The sequence below is a fragment of the Bactrocera oleae genome, chromosome 2 (assembly GCF_042242935.1).
Source record: "Bactrocera oleae isolate idBacOlea1 chromosome 2, idBacOlea1, whole genome shotgun sequence".
NCBI lineage: Eukaryota > Metazoa > Arthropoda > Insecta > Diptera > Tephritidae > Bactrocera > Bactrocera oleae.
This window is the reverse complement of record NC_091536.1, coordinates 77,223,320-77,240,617: the sequence shown is the minus strand read 5'-3', so window position 1 is coordinate 77,240,617 and position 17,298 is coordinate 77,223,320. Positions and strand designations below refer to the sequence as shown.

Below are 17,298 nucleotides of genomic sequence, written 5' to 3'. Positions count from 1 at the left end.
TATGTTGTATGCCACATTTTATTAAATTTCATGCCGCACAGACGTCAATTGCGATTACAGCATAATTTTGGTAAAATTTCTTTTTATGATTCTGGTATGTATTCGCTGAGTTCTTCTGAGAGTCGGCAGAAGTGTAAACTTTGCAGTGCTAAATGTTGCGACAAAGCAAGGATGTATAGAGAGATAAGTTTTGGGGCTCCAGACTGCTATAATATTATTATAACATAATATAAAAAAATTAAAAAAATTCTAAAGATACAGAAAGCTTTCGTTTCTTAATCTCTCTGCACACATTTTGTTCCGGTCTACTGCCAATCGCAATTTTTTATGAAGAAAATTTCTTTAATCCCTTAAGTCTACTTACACATTTTTATTTTTAACGGCATAGTTTTTTTTTTTGTTTTTTTGTTTTATTCTTTATTTTTTATTATTTTCTCTGCTCTAGATTATGTTACTAGTTATTTGACATTGGTAAGTGTTTTAAGCGAGCAGACACAAATCATAAGCATAAATTTAGCTAAGAAATTGCAGCACGTAGACGCTGTGGCTTTGCTGCTGCTGTGCGAAACGCATGAATGAAAATCTAGTGAAAAGTGTGTAGGTTGTGGAGAATTTTGTCGCAGTTCGCCTTCAGCGTTGACTCACACAAGAAATGAGTAAGGCAGCTAAATTATCGAAAAAAATAAATTGAAAAGATGACCCAAAAGTATTAAAGTATAAATAAATATATATAACTTTTTATATATTTTATTTTTTAAATTTTTATTGCAAAGATTACATCAATAAAATAAAATAATAGCTAAATTCTACACTCGTTTGACTTATTTAATTAACTTAGTACACAAATACTTTCTTCACACTTATTTTTAAGTAAAATTTTTTTGTTTATTTTAAATAAAAAATTATTTCGTCTCATTGCTCAATGCCTTCTTCTTCGTTTTGGTGCAGTAGTATCGGTCACTATTCTCGATCCAATCGCAAACATTCAAAATTGTATGGAAAGCGGTGCCCTCCTTGCACTCGAATTCAACTGGTTCGCCGTGAACGCAGCGATAGTACTAAAGAGATTAATCGAATAATGTAGAATTACTAAAATTAGTACTGAAGAGATTAATCGAATAATGTGGAATTAGTAAAACGACTTAAAAACAAGAAAATATGTCAACTTCGGCTGCACCTAAGCTATAATGCACTTCACAGGTGTAATTCTTATAAAATAAAAGGATATAAAATGATTTGATGATAAAATGATTGTGATCAGTCAGTTTATATGGCAGCTATATGCTATAGTGGTCCGATCTGAAGGTGCTTTAGATAATAATCTATGCTAAATTTCGTAAAGATCTCTTGATGACAGCTACATGTTATAGTGATCCGATTGGTACTATATGCTCGAAAATATATGCCTTGCCTTGGAAAATAATCTATGCCAAATCTTATGAAAATATTTTGTCAAATAAAATATTTTCCATACAAGAACTGCATATTGGTCGTTCAGGTTGTATACCAGCTATTTATTACAGTGATCCGATTTGAAGAATTTGTTCGAAAATTGTAGCGCTTCATTGAGCAATTATGCGTGTGTAATTTCATGAAGATATCTTGTCATTAAAGATTTTCATACAAAGACTTAATATCGGCAGTTCCGACAACCAAGCATATTCTTGCGGAGAAAAGAACCTGAGCAAAATTACAGATCGATATTTTAAAAAACTGAGAGACTAGTTCACGTATATACGAATACACAGACGGAAATCGCTTAAATCGACTCAGCTCGGCACGCTAATTTATACATACATATACATATATATTTTATAAGGTCTCCGACGTTTCCTTCTTCGTGTATAAAAATAATATTTCTGAAATCTCACCTTTTGACAATCAGCATGCGGTATAAAGTCTTTATTCGTACAATCAATATCGGGCATCACATGTCCGCCGGTTGCTTCAACAATCTCCGGTATTGGTTCTAAAACTTCCAATCCACCAGTTTCCTCGCTGCTGGATGAAGTAGGTGTTTCCGTGGTGGTTGTTGTCGTGGAAGTTGTGGGTCTTGGCTTGGGTCTCGGTTTGGGTTTCTTGGAGCCTTTAGATGGTTTCTGCATAAATAAATACGAGGGGTTATACATATGTTTGTATATGGAATAAATAAATAAATATTATATTGTTATTTGTATTAATTTCGACAGTTTCTTAAAAATAACATTATAATATTATATATTTTATAAAATTTATAAAAAGAAAAAATAAAATGTACATAAGAAAAATTAGGTGTAGTAAAAAGAAATTAATTATTTTTGAAATTTATTATTTTTATTAAAAAACTTTTCTGACAGTTTTGTTTTTGATTGATTCAGTTTTGTTTGAGCGCGCGTCAAAGATCGACACTAGCAAAGAGACTTCGACTATCGACTGTTTCATTTTGTAAAACAATTTGCTCTAATGATGGGTTTTGGCCGATCCGAACAGTCAATTTTTGGTTATGTACCAGTTTTCATATTTACGCCGCCAGACAGTGTGAAATAGACCACGTTTGGTTGAACAGAACTGAACGACTAGTTTCAGTGTAAGAGGTTAGTATTTACGCGCGTTGTTTCGGTATTTTATTTGATTTATGTGATTAGATTCAAGGTTATTCAGTGCTAACATACCATTATAAAATGTGGCGCACCCTGTAGTTTTTTAATTTTAATTTTTTGTTTTGAGTTTTGCTGTCTTCTTACTCGGTTCATGGTAGTTACGGTTTTTGGCAACACAAAATTACTTTTCATTAATTATTTAATAGTTTTAATATTGTATTGTATATTGAATATATTCATCAGTATTAAGTTTCTTGTGTATTAAATGTCTCTATCTCAAAACTGTACTCAAAAAAAAGGGAGAAAAGTAACTAAAAAAAAAACTAAAGTTATCGATAAAAATAATTAATACTGCCTTATGTGGAATAGATATCACTACCTTCTTTAAAACCTGTACGACCATTTAAAAACTAATTCTACTATTTTTTCGCTTATCTATCTACTTTATGTTATTTTTATTATGCTCTTTTTTGTGCTCTCTTATTGTTCTTTTAACGCTGCGAACATTTTTAGCGCACTCGTTAATTTTGTGCCTTAATTTTCTATTTTTGCGGAAGCTAATTTCGCAAACACAAGCAGTCAACTATAAATAGGGAATCGTATTTGGCTTAGCACGGCCCAGTGGAGCAATGCTATGCGCGCTCACCTAGTACATACATATATACATCACTGTGCAAGACATACATACATACTCGCGTACGCAGATTCTTGAATTTAACAAACAACTCAGCAAACAATTTGGCAATTAGTTGAGATGCGAAAATTGTCTTTAATTTTGCTCGCATTGTTCTGTTGCTATACTATAATATAATATATTGCTTAGACTCACCTTGGTTGTTGTTGTGGTTGTTTGCTCGGCCAACGGCCTTTTTGTTGTGCTTGTCGTTGCTGTGGGCTTTGGTATCGGCCGCTTCGTGGTGACATCTTGTGACACGAAACTGGCCTCGTCGGGATTCGGCGACGTCGCTGGTGGTTTAGCCCACTCGGGCTGCAAGACACAAACAAGAAACATAATAAATTACAGATGCTTGGCGTATTAATATAAAAGAGTATGATGTGTAGATTTTGGCTCTTGTTTTTGGCAATAAATATTTGCAGCAATCAAAGAAAAGCAAAAAGAATATTACCGAAAAACCGTTAATTATATACAAGCGCTAAACTTGGCACACTTACTCGCTCTGTCGTTACGCGCGTCGGCTCCGGTACCGTGTAATCGTGCATATTGTCGTAGAGAATTTGCATTAGCGCATTCTCGCGTCCACACAAACCATGGAAGTCATCCATGTCAATGGCCCAGGTCATAGCGCCCGCATAGCCCTTTTGCTTGATATAGTCCATTTTGATTTGTACCGACTTTTCATCCTCATAGCCCACCCATTGTGTGTCTTTGTAGGTGTAGGGCACCATACCCTGTTCATCCCATTTCACGGTCCAACCCTTGGCAGCATCCTGCACCTCGGTACATATCTCATAGTAAGCAAGGAAACCGCTAGCATTGGTGTAAGGTCCCGGTGCGCCACCGCCAGCCTCCTTATTGATGTAAGTGCCCATATTGTAGTTCTTGTTGGAGCTACTCAGGGTGTAGGTGCGTCCGTAGAAGGGCACGCCAACGACCAGCTTATTAGCGGGGCAACCCATCTCCTCCCAGAGAGCAAGACCATCGTTCTATAAATTGACAGAAGAAAAGTTTATACTTAACACTACTTGATCCTAGTAGTTGAGGCCATACATACCACATTTAACTTCTCGTAAGCCCACTGATCATGCTTTCGCTTGTATAGCGGACTATGTACATCGGCAAAGCCGGCCCAATTGCCACGTAGATCGTAAGTCATGGCGTGTATGGCATCCAGCAATCTATAGAAAAAAAATATTTGCAATAGAAATGCACAAATTGGCTTAAAAGTATTCGCTACTCACTCGCACAGCTCGGGCACATGATAACCCTCCTGCAATCTGAATTTCGCCACTGGTACCGCCATTGTTATTTCCCAACCGCGTCCCTCACGAACGAAAGCGCGTCTCAACTCTTGCACAAAGTATAAGAATTTGTCCTTGTCGCCAAAAGTGCCACCGCGATCAGTAGCACCGGGGTACTCCCAATCCAAGTCGAAACCATCGAAGTTATATTCCTTCATAAACTGCACAACGCTGCGTATAAAGCTGAGTCGTCGCTCACGTACCGCAACCATTTGTGAATACTTCGAACCACCCTCTGCCCAACCGCCAACGGCTACCTGTAGCTTTAGGTTGGGATGCTTTTGCCGCAGTTGTGTGAATTTTCGGAAGCCATCTTGTTCTACATCTAAGTCGGGATCGATTACCAAGACCTCCCAACTCTTATCGTTCAAACCAATAAAAGAGTAGACCAGATGAGTGCACAAGTCGGCGGGCACATCCTCGAGTCCATAACGTCCCACACCGGGGCGATATACGGCCCAGTTGCTGAAGTAGCAGACAATACGTGCCGGCTGTTCGTTGGCAGCTATACTTGTAAACGCCGCAGTTAGCGTTAAGCTAAGTAATAATAGCTTTAAAGGAATCTCTGCGAATGCGAAAGAATTGTTAGATGTTATTAATATAATTCAGTTTTTTAAAGTTAGTTAGCATACATATTTGATTGAAATTGAAATCATAAAATTTATTTCTACAGAGATTTTTGTCAACAGATTTCTGCTTTTCTAGAATAGCGGTTAGGTTAAGTTAAGTTAGGTTAAATGGCTGGCTGTCACGCCATACATAGACCTGCATGCCCTTTGTAATGCCAGATGGAGGTTCAGTTTAATACGAGCTAATGTTTACATCATACAAGACGTCAACACTTTTTGCGAAGTTAAATAGTGACTTGATATCTAGTACTTCATCTAGTCATTTGAACTGCGAAGCTACTAGATATCTAAGCCGAGTTCAACATGAGATCGGTTTGAAGCAGAGCAGCAGGTGTTCCAGCGTCTCTCTTACGACTACTTTCATACACTTTCTACTTGAGATATCGTTAATAATATCTATACTACTCGCATGTGATGCCACAATTAATGATGAACAATCGTCTTGCAGTCTTTTCAAGACCGAATGAGTAAAAAGTGTGCGTGTTTTATCTCCATACTCCTGCACATGATTTTGGTGATAATACATGTTATATCAAAACGATAGTTAAAGCAATAGAATAGCGGTTGTTACCAGTTATATTTCTATACACAAAATCCTAGGCAACCCTGATTACCAAGATAAACTTATTTTTAGAATTATTGAGTTTTGAAACCTTTTATTTAATTTTTCGAAAAAAAATATAATAAACTATCTATCAAATGGTGGGAACCAACTTGTTCGGAAACTTTTTTGGATAATTGGTGCAAATTGTACATCTTTGATGAGCTACAGATGTGTCCGAGGGCACTACTTTTGACAATGGCCTTAATTTCTAAATCAATAGATTAATTTGCTATTCCTGACGAAATTATTATTTTCTCTATGACATTCAATGTCAAACTTTCTCCTATGTTTTGATCTTGAAGAATATCTTCACAAAAAAATGATCAAAAGTGCAGAGGATCATCTAATTTAAACGTACTAGAAATTTCCGAAGAAACTCGGCCAAATATATTATAACAGTAATGTTTTATCAATAGGTTTGCACCTAAAGTACTTGTCTATGTCTCATTAACGGTTCATTAACTCTGGATCCATGAATGTATATTTCTTTATTTCTAATGCCGTAGGGGCTCTTATGGTTTTCAGGGCGTAGTATTTTCAAACAAGAATAAAGTAATTAATTTTTAAAATATATCCGATCAGATTGTTTTAATTTGGTTTGGCAATATCGGGAATCAGAACGTCAATAATGTTACCTATATAAATTATAGATTTTAATTATAGCTGATACAAACATTTAAAGTCGTCAAATAAATTACAATTGTTATCTAATTAACATATGATAACTTAAAACCCTAATTTAATTACATAAAAATAAATAATTAATTTACTAATCGCTAACAAAGCACTGGCTTTACTATACCTACAGTCCCAATTAGATGTAATCGTAAATCAAGAATTTAGCTAGTCGCCTTCGTATGTAAGACTATCGTTAAAGAATAAATTAGAAGCTCTAACACCTCAGCTGCGGCAGTCAATTAAAATTCTGCGAGCAAACCGAATTTCAAGTACAAAAACGCTTCCTTTTTGCGCGTTTTTTGCTACACATTTCACAATCAATTACAGCAGAGCAATAAAATAAATAATAAAAACTAAATTAAATATGTGCAAAGGCAAAGAATTTAGATAAACGTATGTATGTATAGCGATACATGTGTGTAACGGCTCAGGCGCTACAACAATTAACGCATAATTTTTGTAATCGCCAAGTATCACCGAACAATTGGCAACAACACTAGCAAACAGGGTGCACATAGCGACATGCAATGTAAATGTCCACAACATAATAAATTTATAGGGGTCTTAGTCGCACATATTATTACCGTGACGCGTTGACTTTGACGTTGCCAAAATTAAAGAAAATCGCCAACTGCTGTGCATACAAAATAAAAAAAAAATAAAAAAAATAAATAAAAAATAATAATAAAATGAATAAATGAAACGAAAAATTAAAAAAAAAGTTAGGGTTTACTAAATTCGGGTGGAACCGTGTTGCACTCGCAAATTGAATTTAGATTATTAGCGGTTATCTTTCTTATTTCTCGAGGGAAATTTTTCAATTAATAAATGGAAAGAAGATCCACTAGGCCCCATATGTGAATATAGGAATCATTTACACAGATTATTGGAAAAGAGTTGCCACATAGCAAGATGATTCTATGTTTCATATTCACGCTAAGTTTTGTTGAGATATATTTCTGGTACCTGTAATTAGCTGCCGGGAGGTTATATAAGCTAGGTTGCCATTACTTCGGAACTAGCAATGGTTACCGCCCAATATATGCAAATCAATGCCTCTCATTATTTGGATATGATCGAGGTGTACGGATCATGTCAAAATGTTATAAACAACCGTTAACTAAACAAGTCTATTATACTATTTGTGCAACATGGTGCGAGAGTATAAGAAATTATATTGATCATAAAAGAATGTTCGTGTAGCGTAGACATCTACATATGTATGTATGTTTGTATGAGTGCGAGTCTTAACCGTGTAAACATACACACACTCACAAACAAACTCGAGCTGTTGCTTTCCTTTCTTTCATTACGCGTTGCAGACGTAGACTGAATTTTAAAATTAATCATTTTGTTATCAGCCGCCAGCAGACGCGCCTTACACACACACATACACATACATATATATACATACTTATGCAAATAAATTTCCCGTCTCGGCGCGGTATTACTTAATAAATATGCAATGCGGCGTGTCAATAGTTTGTTGACGTTCTCATATTTTACTTTATAGCCAATTATACGTCGTTGGCCTCTTTCATGCGCAGCTTATACACCAAGCAGCTATTTGTGTGTTCATGTGTGTGTGTGTGTGTGTTTTAATTTCATTATAGGCGCGCACTTTTTTGGCAACATTAAGGTTATATGGTGGTTCATAATCCGCATCGGGAACACCCGCGATCAATAAACAACAAAAAACAGCAAACAACAACTTTGGTTACAACAAATTGCAACAGCAGCAGCGTTAAACAAATGCATTTTCCATTTGTGTCATGACATTCATTCGAAGTTGTTTATAAATATTTTCTTTTAAAATTGGCGCGAGTAATGGCGAGTTCGTTCACCGGCGGATACGTCACAGAGTTTTCCATTTTTATAAAGCGACAAAACATTAATTACTAAAATGTTAACGATTTTCAAATAACTATATTTTACATGTGATGGTTACTATTATAAATAATATATATGTACATATATGTAAATAAAAAAAAGGAAATGTTAAAGCCACTTGATAAGTAAAGAGTTGAGCTGCGAATTTTTAATTCAAAAGTTGTGGATTAAAAATTTAATTCCCAACATCTTATAAGTTTCAAATTAATTTTTTAGTCCAAAATGTTGGGAATTAAAAATTTTAAATTTTATTTTGAAATTAATTTGGCTAACTTTATTTTTTAATCCCGAACATCTCGTATTAGAATTTTTTCTACGTTTTTAATATTAAATAAAAATTTAAATTAAATTAAATTTGGTAAAATTTGTTTGAATTTGCATATTTGCCGCCCACTGCTCTAAAGTATTGAAGTTGATGGCTCTGTGCCATTTATTTATTTGTGTGTTTATTATAAGCTTGCGATATTTTGTTTTCCATTCAGTTTTTGGAAATAAAAATTTTGAAATTTTTTTTTAATAAAAATTTTCGGAAATGCAAAATAAAAAAATCTAATTTAAAGTTAATTTAATTATTTTCGAATGCATTGTTTGCAAACGTACTAATGAGTTAATGAATCTTTTGTGGCGCTCAAATACGAAAAAATTTATTAAGTAAAAGAATAAAATAAAAATAATTGAAAAATTTCTGAGCAACGCAAGAATTCAGTTTTCGGAAATATTTTTACATTAACACAAAAAAATATTAAAAAATAATATATATTGAAATGTTATGTTTTCTAATATATTCTTTAGTATTTCTATTGTATAATATTTAACGTGCACATAGTGTGAAACTGAAAAAAATATCGATATTATTTTCATATATCTATAGTTTCCGTGTTTTTCTCGAAACAGCATTTTTCGAATTTGCTGTAGTGATAACAAGAAGACAAATGATCCGAACATCATAAAATTTCTGCCTGTTCTATATATAATTCTAAATACAATGACCTATCAGTTTTTTGATTTGATCAAAAATCGAATTTTGGCAAGCCAAAAACCACCGAAATTTGAGGAAAAATTCTACTTTTTTAAAACCACGCCATTTTACCAATTTTTTAAATTAATTTTTTTTTTATGTTTTTTGAACGGAAAATAACCTCTAGTTAAAATAGAATTTTTTGGTTTTAGATTTCATCCACTAAGAAGGTCGGAATCACTGCAGCAGTGTAGGAGCTTTTACTTTTAACGCCATCGGAGGATCTCGTATAACTCAAAAAATATTAGATTTCTTTGTTTTCAAAAATTTTACTGGGTATTCTTGTACAAATAAACCCTGAAAATTTTAATTAATCGATTCAGTGGTTGTTTATTTTCCAAAAATTGAAATTTTTTTATGCAGTCCACTAGGTGTGCCCCTTAACTGATAACTACTTAGCTAAGTTCCGACTAATATCCTAATTATTCAAAGCTCTTCTTAAGCTAAAAAAAATATGTAGATAAGACGGAATAGATAAAAATTATTTTTTCCTGATTAATCGACGCTCATTGGGTTGATAGGTGGGGAGCTTTCGTGTATTGCAGCGTCTGGAGTTGGCTGCAATTTAGAAATCGCCATATCTTATGCTTCGAAGCTCTTAAGGAGGTAAGTATTAACAGTGACGACGAAACAGTTATATTATATTTATTAACACAATTAATATGAGTATCGCGACATAGCAGAATCGCTTGCAGAATTGAAATATCTTAACTCTCACTTCTGCAGCTATTCTGAAAAATAAACTGGTTCTTTTTCGAAATGATGGCATCAGAAAGACCATGTTTGAAACTGTCTAAGGGTGATCCCCGAATGAGAATCAGGTCATAACCGTGCTTATAAATATTAAAAAAAAAACATTTAAAATAAAAAATGTTTATATTTTATATGGAAGGAAATAACATCCATTATACCGTATAGGTAATATTATACGTTGAATTTGGTAAATTCGAAACCCTTTATTAAAACATTATAAAAAAATATTAAATTTATATATTTCTTAAATATGAGCATTAAATTAATTATGAAATTGACGATTAAACGTTTAAATGCACGTTGAAAATAAATATTTTGAACCATTAACACAATATTACTACCCGGAGAGGAATATGAGCTCGACGTAATTTTGTAGCATATTAAATCGTATTTTAAATTATTTAGAATATTTGTTTCGGAAAAGTGTAAACGATATTTTTTTCTTAGCAATATTAAATATATGAGTACATATTAAGTTTTTATAAAAAAAATACTCTTCAATTTCTTTATTTTAACAAATAAAATAGCATGCACTTAAATTTTCGATAAACATTTTATTGTATATACTCTTTTTTAATTTTTGTAAATACTCAATATTATTTTCATTTATGTAAAAAAGTAATTGAATCACTCTTGGCAAAAGAAAATCTGGATTTTCCAAAATATTTGCTAATTATGTAGCTGAGAATGGCATATTTCAATAACACGCACAAATCTTAAATACTTATTGGTATTTTCATCAGCACCCAAGTTTTGCTAAATTCAAAATATAAATATGCATATAATATGTAATATACATATTTAAGAATTTCAAATCTTTGTTGTATAGATGTTTTTTTTAATTAATAATTTTCCAAGTATTTCTATAAATACGACTATATTTTAATAGAAAACTCACAGATATACACTTAATAATTTTATATTGCGTTTTATAATTTTTCATCACATCAATACACTGCAGAGAAGCACACGCATACATTTCTTCACGTACTATTTTAAATTTCATATATTTTAATTTAAAAAAAAAATTTTCTTCATAAGAAAAACTAATTTTCTACTCTTAAAACTGTTATATTACTTAGTAAAATTTCGTCAGCGCACTTACCCATGCTGTGCGCGCGAGTCTTTGATGTCGAATGACAGTAGCTGCGCGCATGCGTTACGTTTTTATTCGCGCTTTGCCGCGCCAAGGCGTCACATACAACTGCCAAGCATGTCGATGGTAGCGATTTCTGCCGTTACCCATTGCGTTCTCACCCGCGCACGATAAGCAACAGTGAGAAATAACAGCAACAAAAAGAAATTGTAGAAATTTTAAGCCAAGCGCCCGATGGTCCGCTAATGTTATGCAGCGCGGTGCGACATTTCCGACTACGTTGAAGCAACGCGCGTATGTATGTACGTAACAGCCTACAACTTGCGTGCTTAAATACGCACAAGCGCTTATAAACAAACTCACATACATATACACAGACGTGTGAAAGAATAAAAGCACGCTTTGTCACCGAACCGCAGAAGCTCTTACGCTACCACAACGCTATCCCCGGTGATGTTGTGTGTACACCTTTTTCTGTGAATTTCTTCGCAACTTTCTTGCGGTCTTGTAGTTGCGCGCTTTTTGCTAACTTCCAGCAAGAATACGGCGCAGCGTTTGCCTAAAGCCCACATCTTGAATATGGCTGCACGCTGCCGCCGCTTATCTTATCGCTTGCGAGAATGTGCGCGCATATTTTATTGGCTTGTTTTGCTTGTTATTACTCCGGTAACTTTCTTCATCTTTTGTTATTCAAAAAATCTAGAATTACAATTGCAAACTCGTTCTGCTCGAAATCTAAACCAGCCGCCTTTAAATGGCCAACGCACCGCTTGAAAGCAAATCAGCCTCCAACGTGCGTGATCCTCGTCGCCGTTGCTCCAGTGAATGAGGCTTGCATTTTCACCTTGTCTTTTTCTTACTTTTGTCTTTGCTACAATACTTTGTCATGCAAAGAGTTCTTGGTATTTTTGTTATCTTATTGCGGTTTCATGCGAAAGCGGGGAAGCTGAGAACTTGGTACGTTTCCGTTTCATTCTGGATTGATAGATAAATAAATCTTCAGATTGAATAACAACCGAAGATTGCATTGCATTCCGCTTCGAATGGTCAGTAAGGCTTCGACTTATGCTCTTGTATGGGCAGTTCATTGCTCCTGGTTGACTTAGTGGGCAGGTGCTCCAGCATACTCTCTTGCATATAACGGCAGTTCTTTGTGATAATTGGGTTAATGTGAAAGTTGATATTAAATTAATAAATGTTCTCCATTTCACACGGCAGCATAAACTTAAAAACTTTGTGGCATTAAGCTTGCACTTTAGTCGGCTCATAGGAAATTACCTAATGCCTCGTTATGATATCCTCTAAAGGCTAAGCACGAAGTTCAATTCAACTCATAAGCATAGATAATCAATAATCCTTAACTAAGAACCAATATTCCCAAGAATCGAAGCCATAGTAATTAGCAACTTTTTGTCGAAATGTATGTAATTCAGTCTAATTCTCTTTCAAAATGCTTCTCATAAAATCCTTCTGCACTCACTTGTTTGCCATTGCTTTCCGAGGGGTGATAACTAACGGTTACGTTTCCAAGTCTAGTTATATGTACATATCGTTGCTATAAAAAATGCACCTGTGAAGGATATATACACATGTAGCTTCAGTATAAATGTAAAATTTTTTTCTTGTTTTGATTTAATACAACGTAAACTGGCTGTGGCTTTCCTTTTTAGCCACAACAAATAATACTTTTTTGTCATTACTTTTTCAAATCTTGAGTAATTTCGTGTGGTACATTTTCAAATAACTCCATAAGAAAGCTTTAGTCAAACGAGTGAACTACATGTTAACTCTTCAGGGCCAAACAGGTTTTAGTTATACAATGGTGTTTCATGAATACCGAATCGGTTATTAAATGTAATATTTATTTAATTTTTACATATATTTATAATATTTCGAACGCAAATAAAAATATATTGATATCCTGAACAGGGTATATTAAGTTTGCTACGAAGTTTGCAGCACCCAAAAAAAAAAGTGGGAGACCCTACAAAGTATATACATATATATAATTGATCAGCGTGACGAGCTGAGTCGATTTAGACATGTCCGTCTCTCTGTCCGTGTGTATATATGCAAGCTAGTCTCTCAGTTGTTGAGATATCGTCCAGAAATTTTGAACAAGCCCTTTTTTCACCAAGACGCTACTCATTTGTCCGTACCGCCGATTTCACTATAACGTATAGCTATCATATAAACTGAACGAACGGAAATAAGTGCTTACTTCAAAAAATTTTTCATTTGACGCGATATCTTCACGAAATACGGCATCTATTATTGTCTAAGGTAATAATGCAATTTTCGCAGAAAGTGTTCAGTTCGGACCACTACTGCTTATAGCTGCTATATAAACTGAACGAACAAAATCAAAATAAAGATCTTTCTATACTCCTTTATGCTATAAAACATGCACCTGTAAAGGGTATTATAGCTTCGGTGAAGCCGATGTTAACGTTTTTTCTTGAATAAAATTGCGATGGATTGCGTGATATACATTTCACAGCGATTGTTATGCAACAGACAAAGAATTTTTTCCTTAGTATCATATTAACTATCTGCATAAAATGTTATTTGATATAACTGCATCTATACTTTAACACATATGACAAGTTCTGATAAGAAGACAAGTAGTAATCAACTGAATTCTACTGACATATGTTTCGTTGCACTTAACTTTCTCTAAGTAGAATAGAACAGCAGAAATTAATTTCGAAATAGCGTTTTGCTTTGAAAACAAATTCATGTTGTTGAAAGCATACGAAATAGCCATTTCTGATATTCGCAAAGAACATAAAAAATACAAAAAGTTCGTAACAATGATGCGTAAAAATAAAAGTTTTGTTTAATTATTTCAAGATAAGATAATTAGAGAAATCGTCTACCTACTAGGAGTTCGGCATGAAATTGTTTATAGTTCGAGCTCTTGTTTTTTCAGTTTTTTGTGGTAGTGGAAGAATTTTAGTCATTACCTACTTCTCTTTCCAAACGTCCTGAAGTGATACAAGAAGTAGTCATTCAACATTTGTCTTACTGGCGGCACTTTGCTATAGTGCTTTTTATGATTGTTTGAAAGAAAAGTTCGAAACATTTCGATACCAATTTTAATTGGTATTGATTTTTTGACACCATGCCACAGCACTACAAAACACAAAGGTACCATAGGTTACACAAAACTTTCGTATACGAAAATATTCGTTAACACATCTGCCTGAATTCATCCCTTAACAAAAAAATCCTTCAAAAAGTTCTGGTTATTTTACAAATTATCTCCCCGAAAGTTTTTAAAAAATCTTTTTGACATTTTTTCCAGAGCTCAGTTGCCAAAGCTAAATCTGAAAAGTTCGTTCATTACATACGTTACAGGGAACTGTATATATTTTTTATTTTTATTTCTTTAGAAGATTCCAATCAATATATATGAAATATTTTAAATGTCTTTATTTGGGCAAGTAATTAGCTAATAAAGCATTAAATTTAAAGTTTTCGAAGCCTTGTTATTGTAATGTTTATGATTTTTCTTTATATTTGTAACTAAGCTCTCTCTCTTAATTGAGATATTACTTTGTTAGTGAGAAGAAAATTACTTATCTTTAATATTAAAGAAATTTCAATTGCCATTATCGGCTCATTCATTTGAACTCTGCTCTTTTGTTAAAATTTCATAACTGAATGCAACAACAACATATCAGGTTGTCTTGAACACAAAATTGTATGAGAATATCACATGCATGTGGTATGACCGCTTGCTATTCTATTTATATTTGATTATGCCAGTTGTTTGTTCGATTCTCTACTCTATAATTTTTAGGCGAATAGAATACTGCCAAAGATTAATTAGTGTTATAATTCATTAGCTTACTTGCTTTACAATTATACAAGAACTGACAATACATGTTCGAGAAATGTGTAATTAGTTCGCTGCCAAAATCTTTATTTGTAATTCACAAAACTTTATTAAAATTACTGGGAAATTTTTGATGTAGTTTTTCGCTCTTTACAACAATCACAACATGTCTAATTAATTTCCAAATCTAACATCAATGTCGTAGAATGGTTCTGCAGTTGTTGTGGTTGTTGTGGTCGAAGTAGTTGGAGCCATTGTCACTAATACCGGCGCCGCTGTTGTGCTTGGTACTGGAGCGATTGTCAACTGAGTAGATGCCGGAGGCCGTGGTGTTTTCGTGGGTTGAGGAAGTGCTGGTGAGGTTGGTTGTGGAGCTGATGGGTCAGCAGGCGGTGGTGGAGGAGGGGGTCCATTGTCGTAGCCTGGTGGTCCTGTGAATATTTAAAATTTATGTCAATAATAATATTATTTCATTAAATCAATTGCCTACCTTCATAATTAGGTGGTCCACGACCGGGTGGGCCAAAATCACCTGAAAGGCCAAAATGGTCTGGAGGTCCAAAATGACCAGGAGATCCATGACCAGGAGGTCCATGACCAGGAGGTCCATGACCAGGAGGTCCATGGCCCAGTGGTCCTATTAACACAAACGAGTATGAGTAGGAGTTAAAATAACACTGTTATGCTCTAAGCAACAGTTGCGAGTGAAAAATTACCATAATGTGAGGGCAGTCTATTAAAACCAGGTGGCGCTGGAGGTACAAAATATTTAGTGAATCAGTGAAACTTGAATATGTTATTTAATAAGAGCTCGCCATACCTCCATAAAGTGGACCAAACGGATTGCCTCCGTGGAACCCCGGTGGCAGATGGTTATGAAAACCTGACGAATACTCATTCGAATTATAATCATAATAATCTAGCGGTGTTTGCCAAGCTGATGATACCGGTGGTTGTGGTGGTATTGAAGCATATTCATAATCATGGTGGACTGGATGGGGATAATGATGTTGGCGGTGGTGGTGGGGGTGGTGATGATGAAAGTTTTGTGTTAAGTATGAATCAAATGATCAGTATAATGTATAATCAGTATAAGCACCTGATAAGAAGGATGATGGTGGCGGTGGACCGTTACGTTGATGTTCATGACGCACAACAGTGCCGGTGGATGGTTGATGTTGATGAGATACTATAATAGCAGGTGCTTGTGCGGGGCGATATTGTTGTTGTGGTTGAATAATTGGTGGCGGTGGGCCTTGCTGTCGATGCACATGATTCACCACCGTTGCCGGTGGCTGCACACCATTATTATAAGGCGTATATGCGTAATTGTTATATGCGGGACTGTTATACGAGCCGAAAATGTTTCGACCACCACAACCGTTAAAGCCACAATTACTACCAAAATGTTGTGGTGTGCGTTTGAGGCGCGTCGGCGCTGCTACGTAGACGGCATTGGCGAACGAGTCTTCGGCGACAAGGTCAACATCTGAAAAAGTGCTAGAGAATCCGCCAAAAATGCATATTAAATACATGAAAATATTACAATAACAACAACAACAACTTACGCATCTTCTATCAATGGTTTTGCATGCGCTTGCCAAACAGCCAAAGCGGTCACCACGAGCTTAAAAATAAATAAAATTAAAGTTCAAGTTCGTTGCTTAAGTCTTTCGTTTCAAAACACCACTCACGCAGCCTAAGCGCCAGCTCATTATGCGCGCTGTTAATATTTCCACTTAATTTCACTGGAAACGTCGTTTGCTTTAAATGCGTTGAGCTAAATCAGCTATCTTTTCGCACGTCTTCACTTAAGCGCCACTGAACATCAACTAAATGAGACGAGACGCGACTTGAGAGTAATGCATCTCAGCGCTGTTAATTTTTTTTTGCCTAAATCAGAAACATTAAACTTTAGTGAGCAATTGTCCGCTTAAAATATTGTCCAGTAATGCGAAATTAAGTGTGTGTGTGTAGTGAGCTTATACACGTGTATTTATTTTGAATTTTGTACGCCACTTTGGTTAAACTGGAAATCGACAGTGACCCTCCGTGCTTCTGTATAGAAATTCGAGTTTCGGGTTTGACTTTTGAATTTTCGTCAGTTGCTGATTACCTGTTTGTCATATGTTAATGTATTTCCCGCATTTAGCGCACTAATCATTACGATTACTTTGCGTTTATTGTGTTATTTTTTTTATTTTTATTTTTTTTATTTATTTTTATTTTT

The 17,298-nt window shown here is 34.6% G+C and overlaps 2 protein-coding genes across 5 annotated transcripts; both read right to left on the bottom strand.

The window, feature by feature from the left end:
- Positions 1–709: 709 nt before the first annotated feature.
- Positions 710–11,396, bottom strand: Cht5 (Chitinase 5). Its single transcript, XM_014234470.3, has 7 exons — positions 11,237–11,396; positions 4,500–5,124; positions 4,313–4,436; positions 3,753–4,244; positions 3,409–3,567; positions 1,872–2,099; positions 710–1,058 (listed from the first exon to the last, which is right to left on the bottom strand). Exons 1-7 carry the CDS (start codon positions 11,238–11,240, stop codon positions 903–905), a joined length of 1,788 nt encoding a protein of 595 aa, XP_014089945.3. The 5' UTR covers positions 11,241–11,396; the 3' UTR covers positions 710–902.
- A 3,722-nt stretch (positions 11,397–15,118) lies between these two features.
- Positions 15,119–16,955, bottom strand: LOC106617354 (histidine-rich glycoprotein). 4 transcript variants are annotated; one of them, XM_070105732.1, is made up of 7 exons: positions 16,763–16,955; positions 16,637–16,695; positions 16,168–16,568; positions 15,889–16,059; positions 15,785–15,820; positions 15,559–15,705; positions 15,119–15,499 (listed from the first exon to the last, which is right to left on the bottom strand). In XM_070105732.1, the coding sequence occupies exons 1-7, from the start codon at positions 16,781–16,783 to the stop codon at positions 15,243–15,245; spliced, it is 1,092 nt and encodes a 363-aa protein (XP_069961833.1). In that variant the 5' UTR covers positions 16,784–16,955; the 3' UTR covers positions 15,119–15,242. The 4 variants fall into 4 exon arrangements, with proteins under 4 accessions (XP_069961833.1, XP_069961834.1, XP_069961835.1 ...); XM_070105733.1 differs by having other exon boundaries at positions 15,889–15,951; positions 16,763–16,954; XM_070105734.1 differs by lacking the exon at positions 15,889–16,059 and having other exon boundaries at positions 16,763–16,953.
- Between the last annotated feature and the right edge of the window lie 343 nt (positions 16,956–17,298).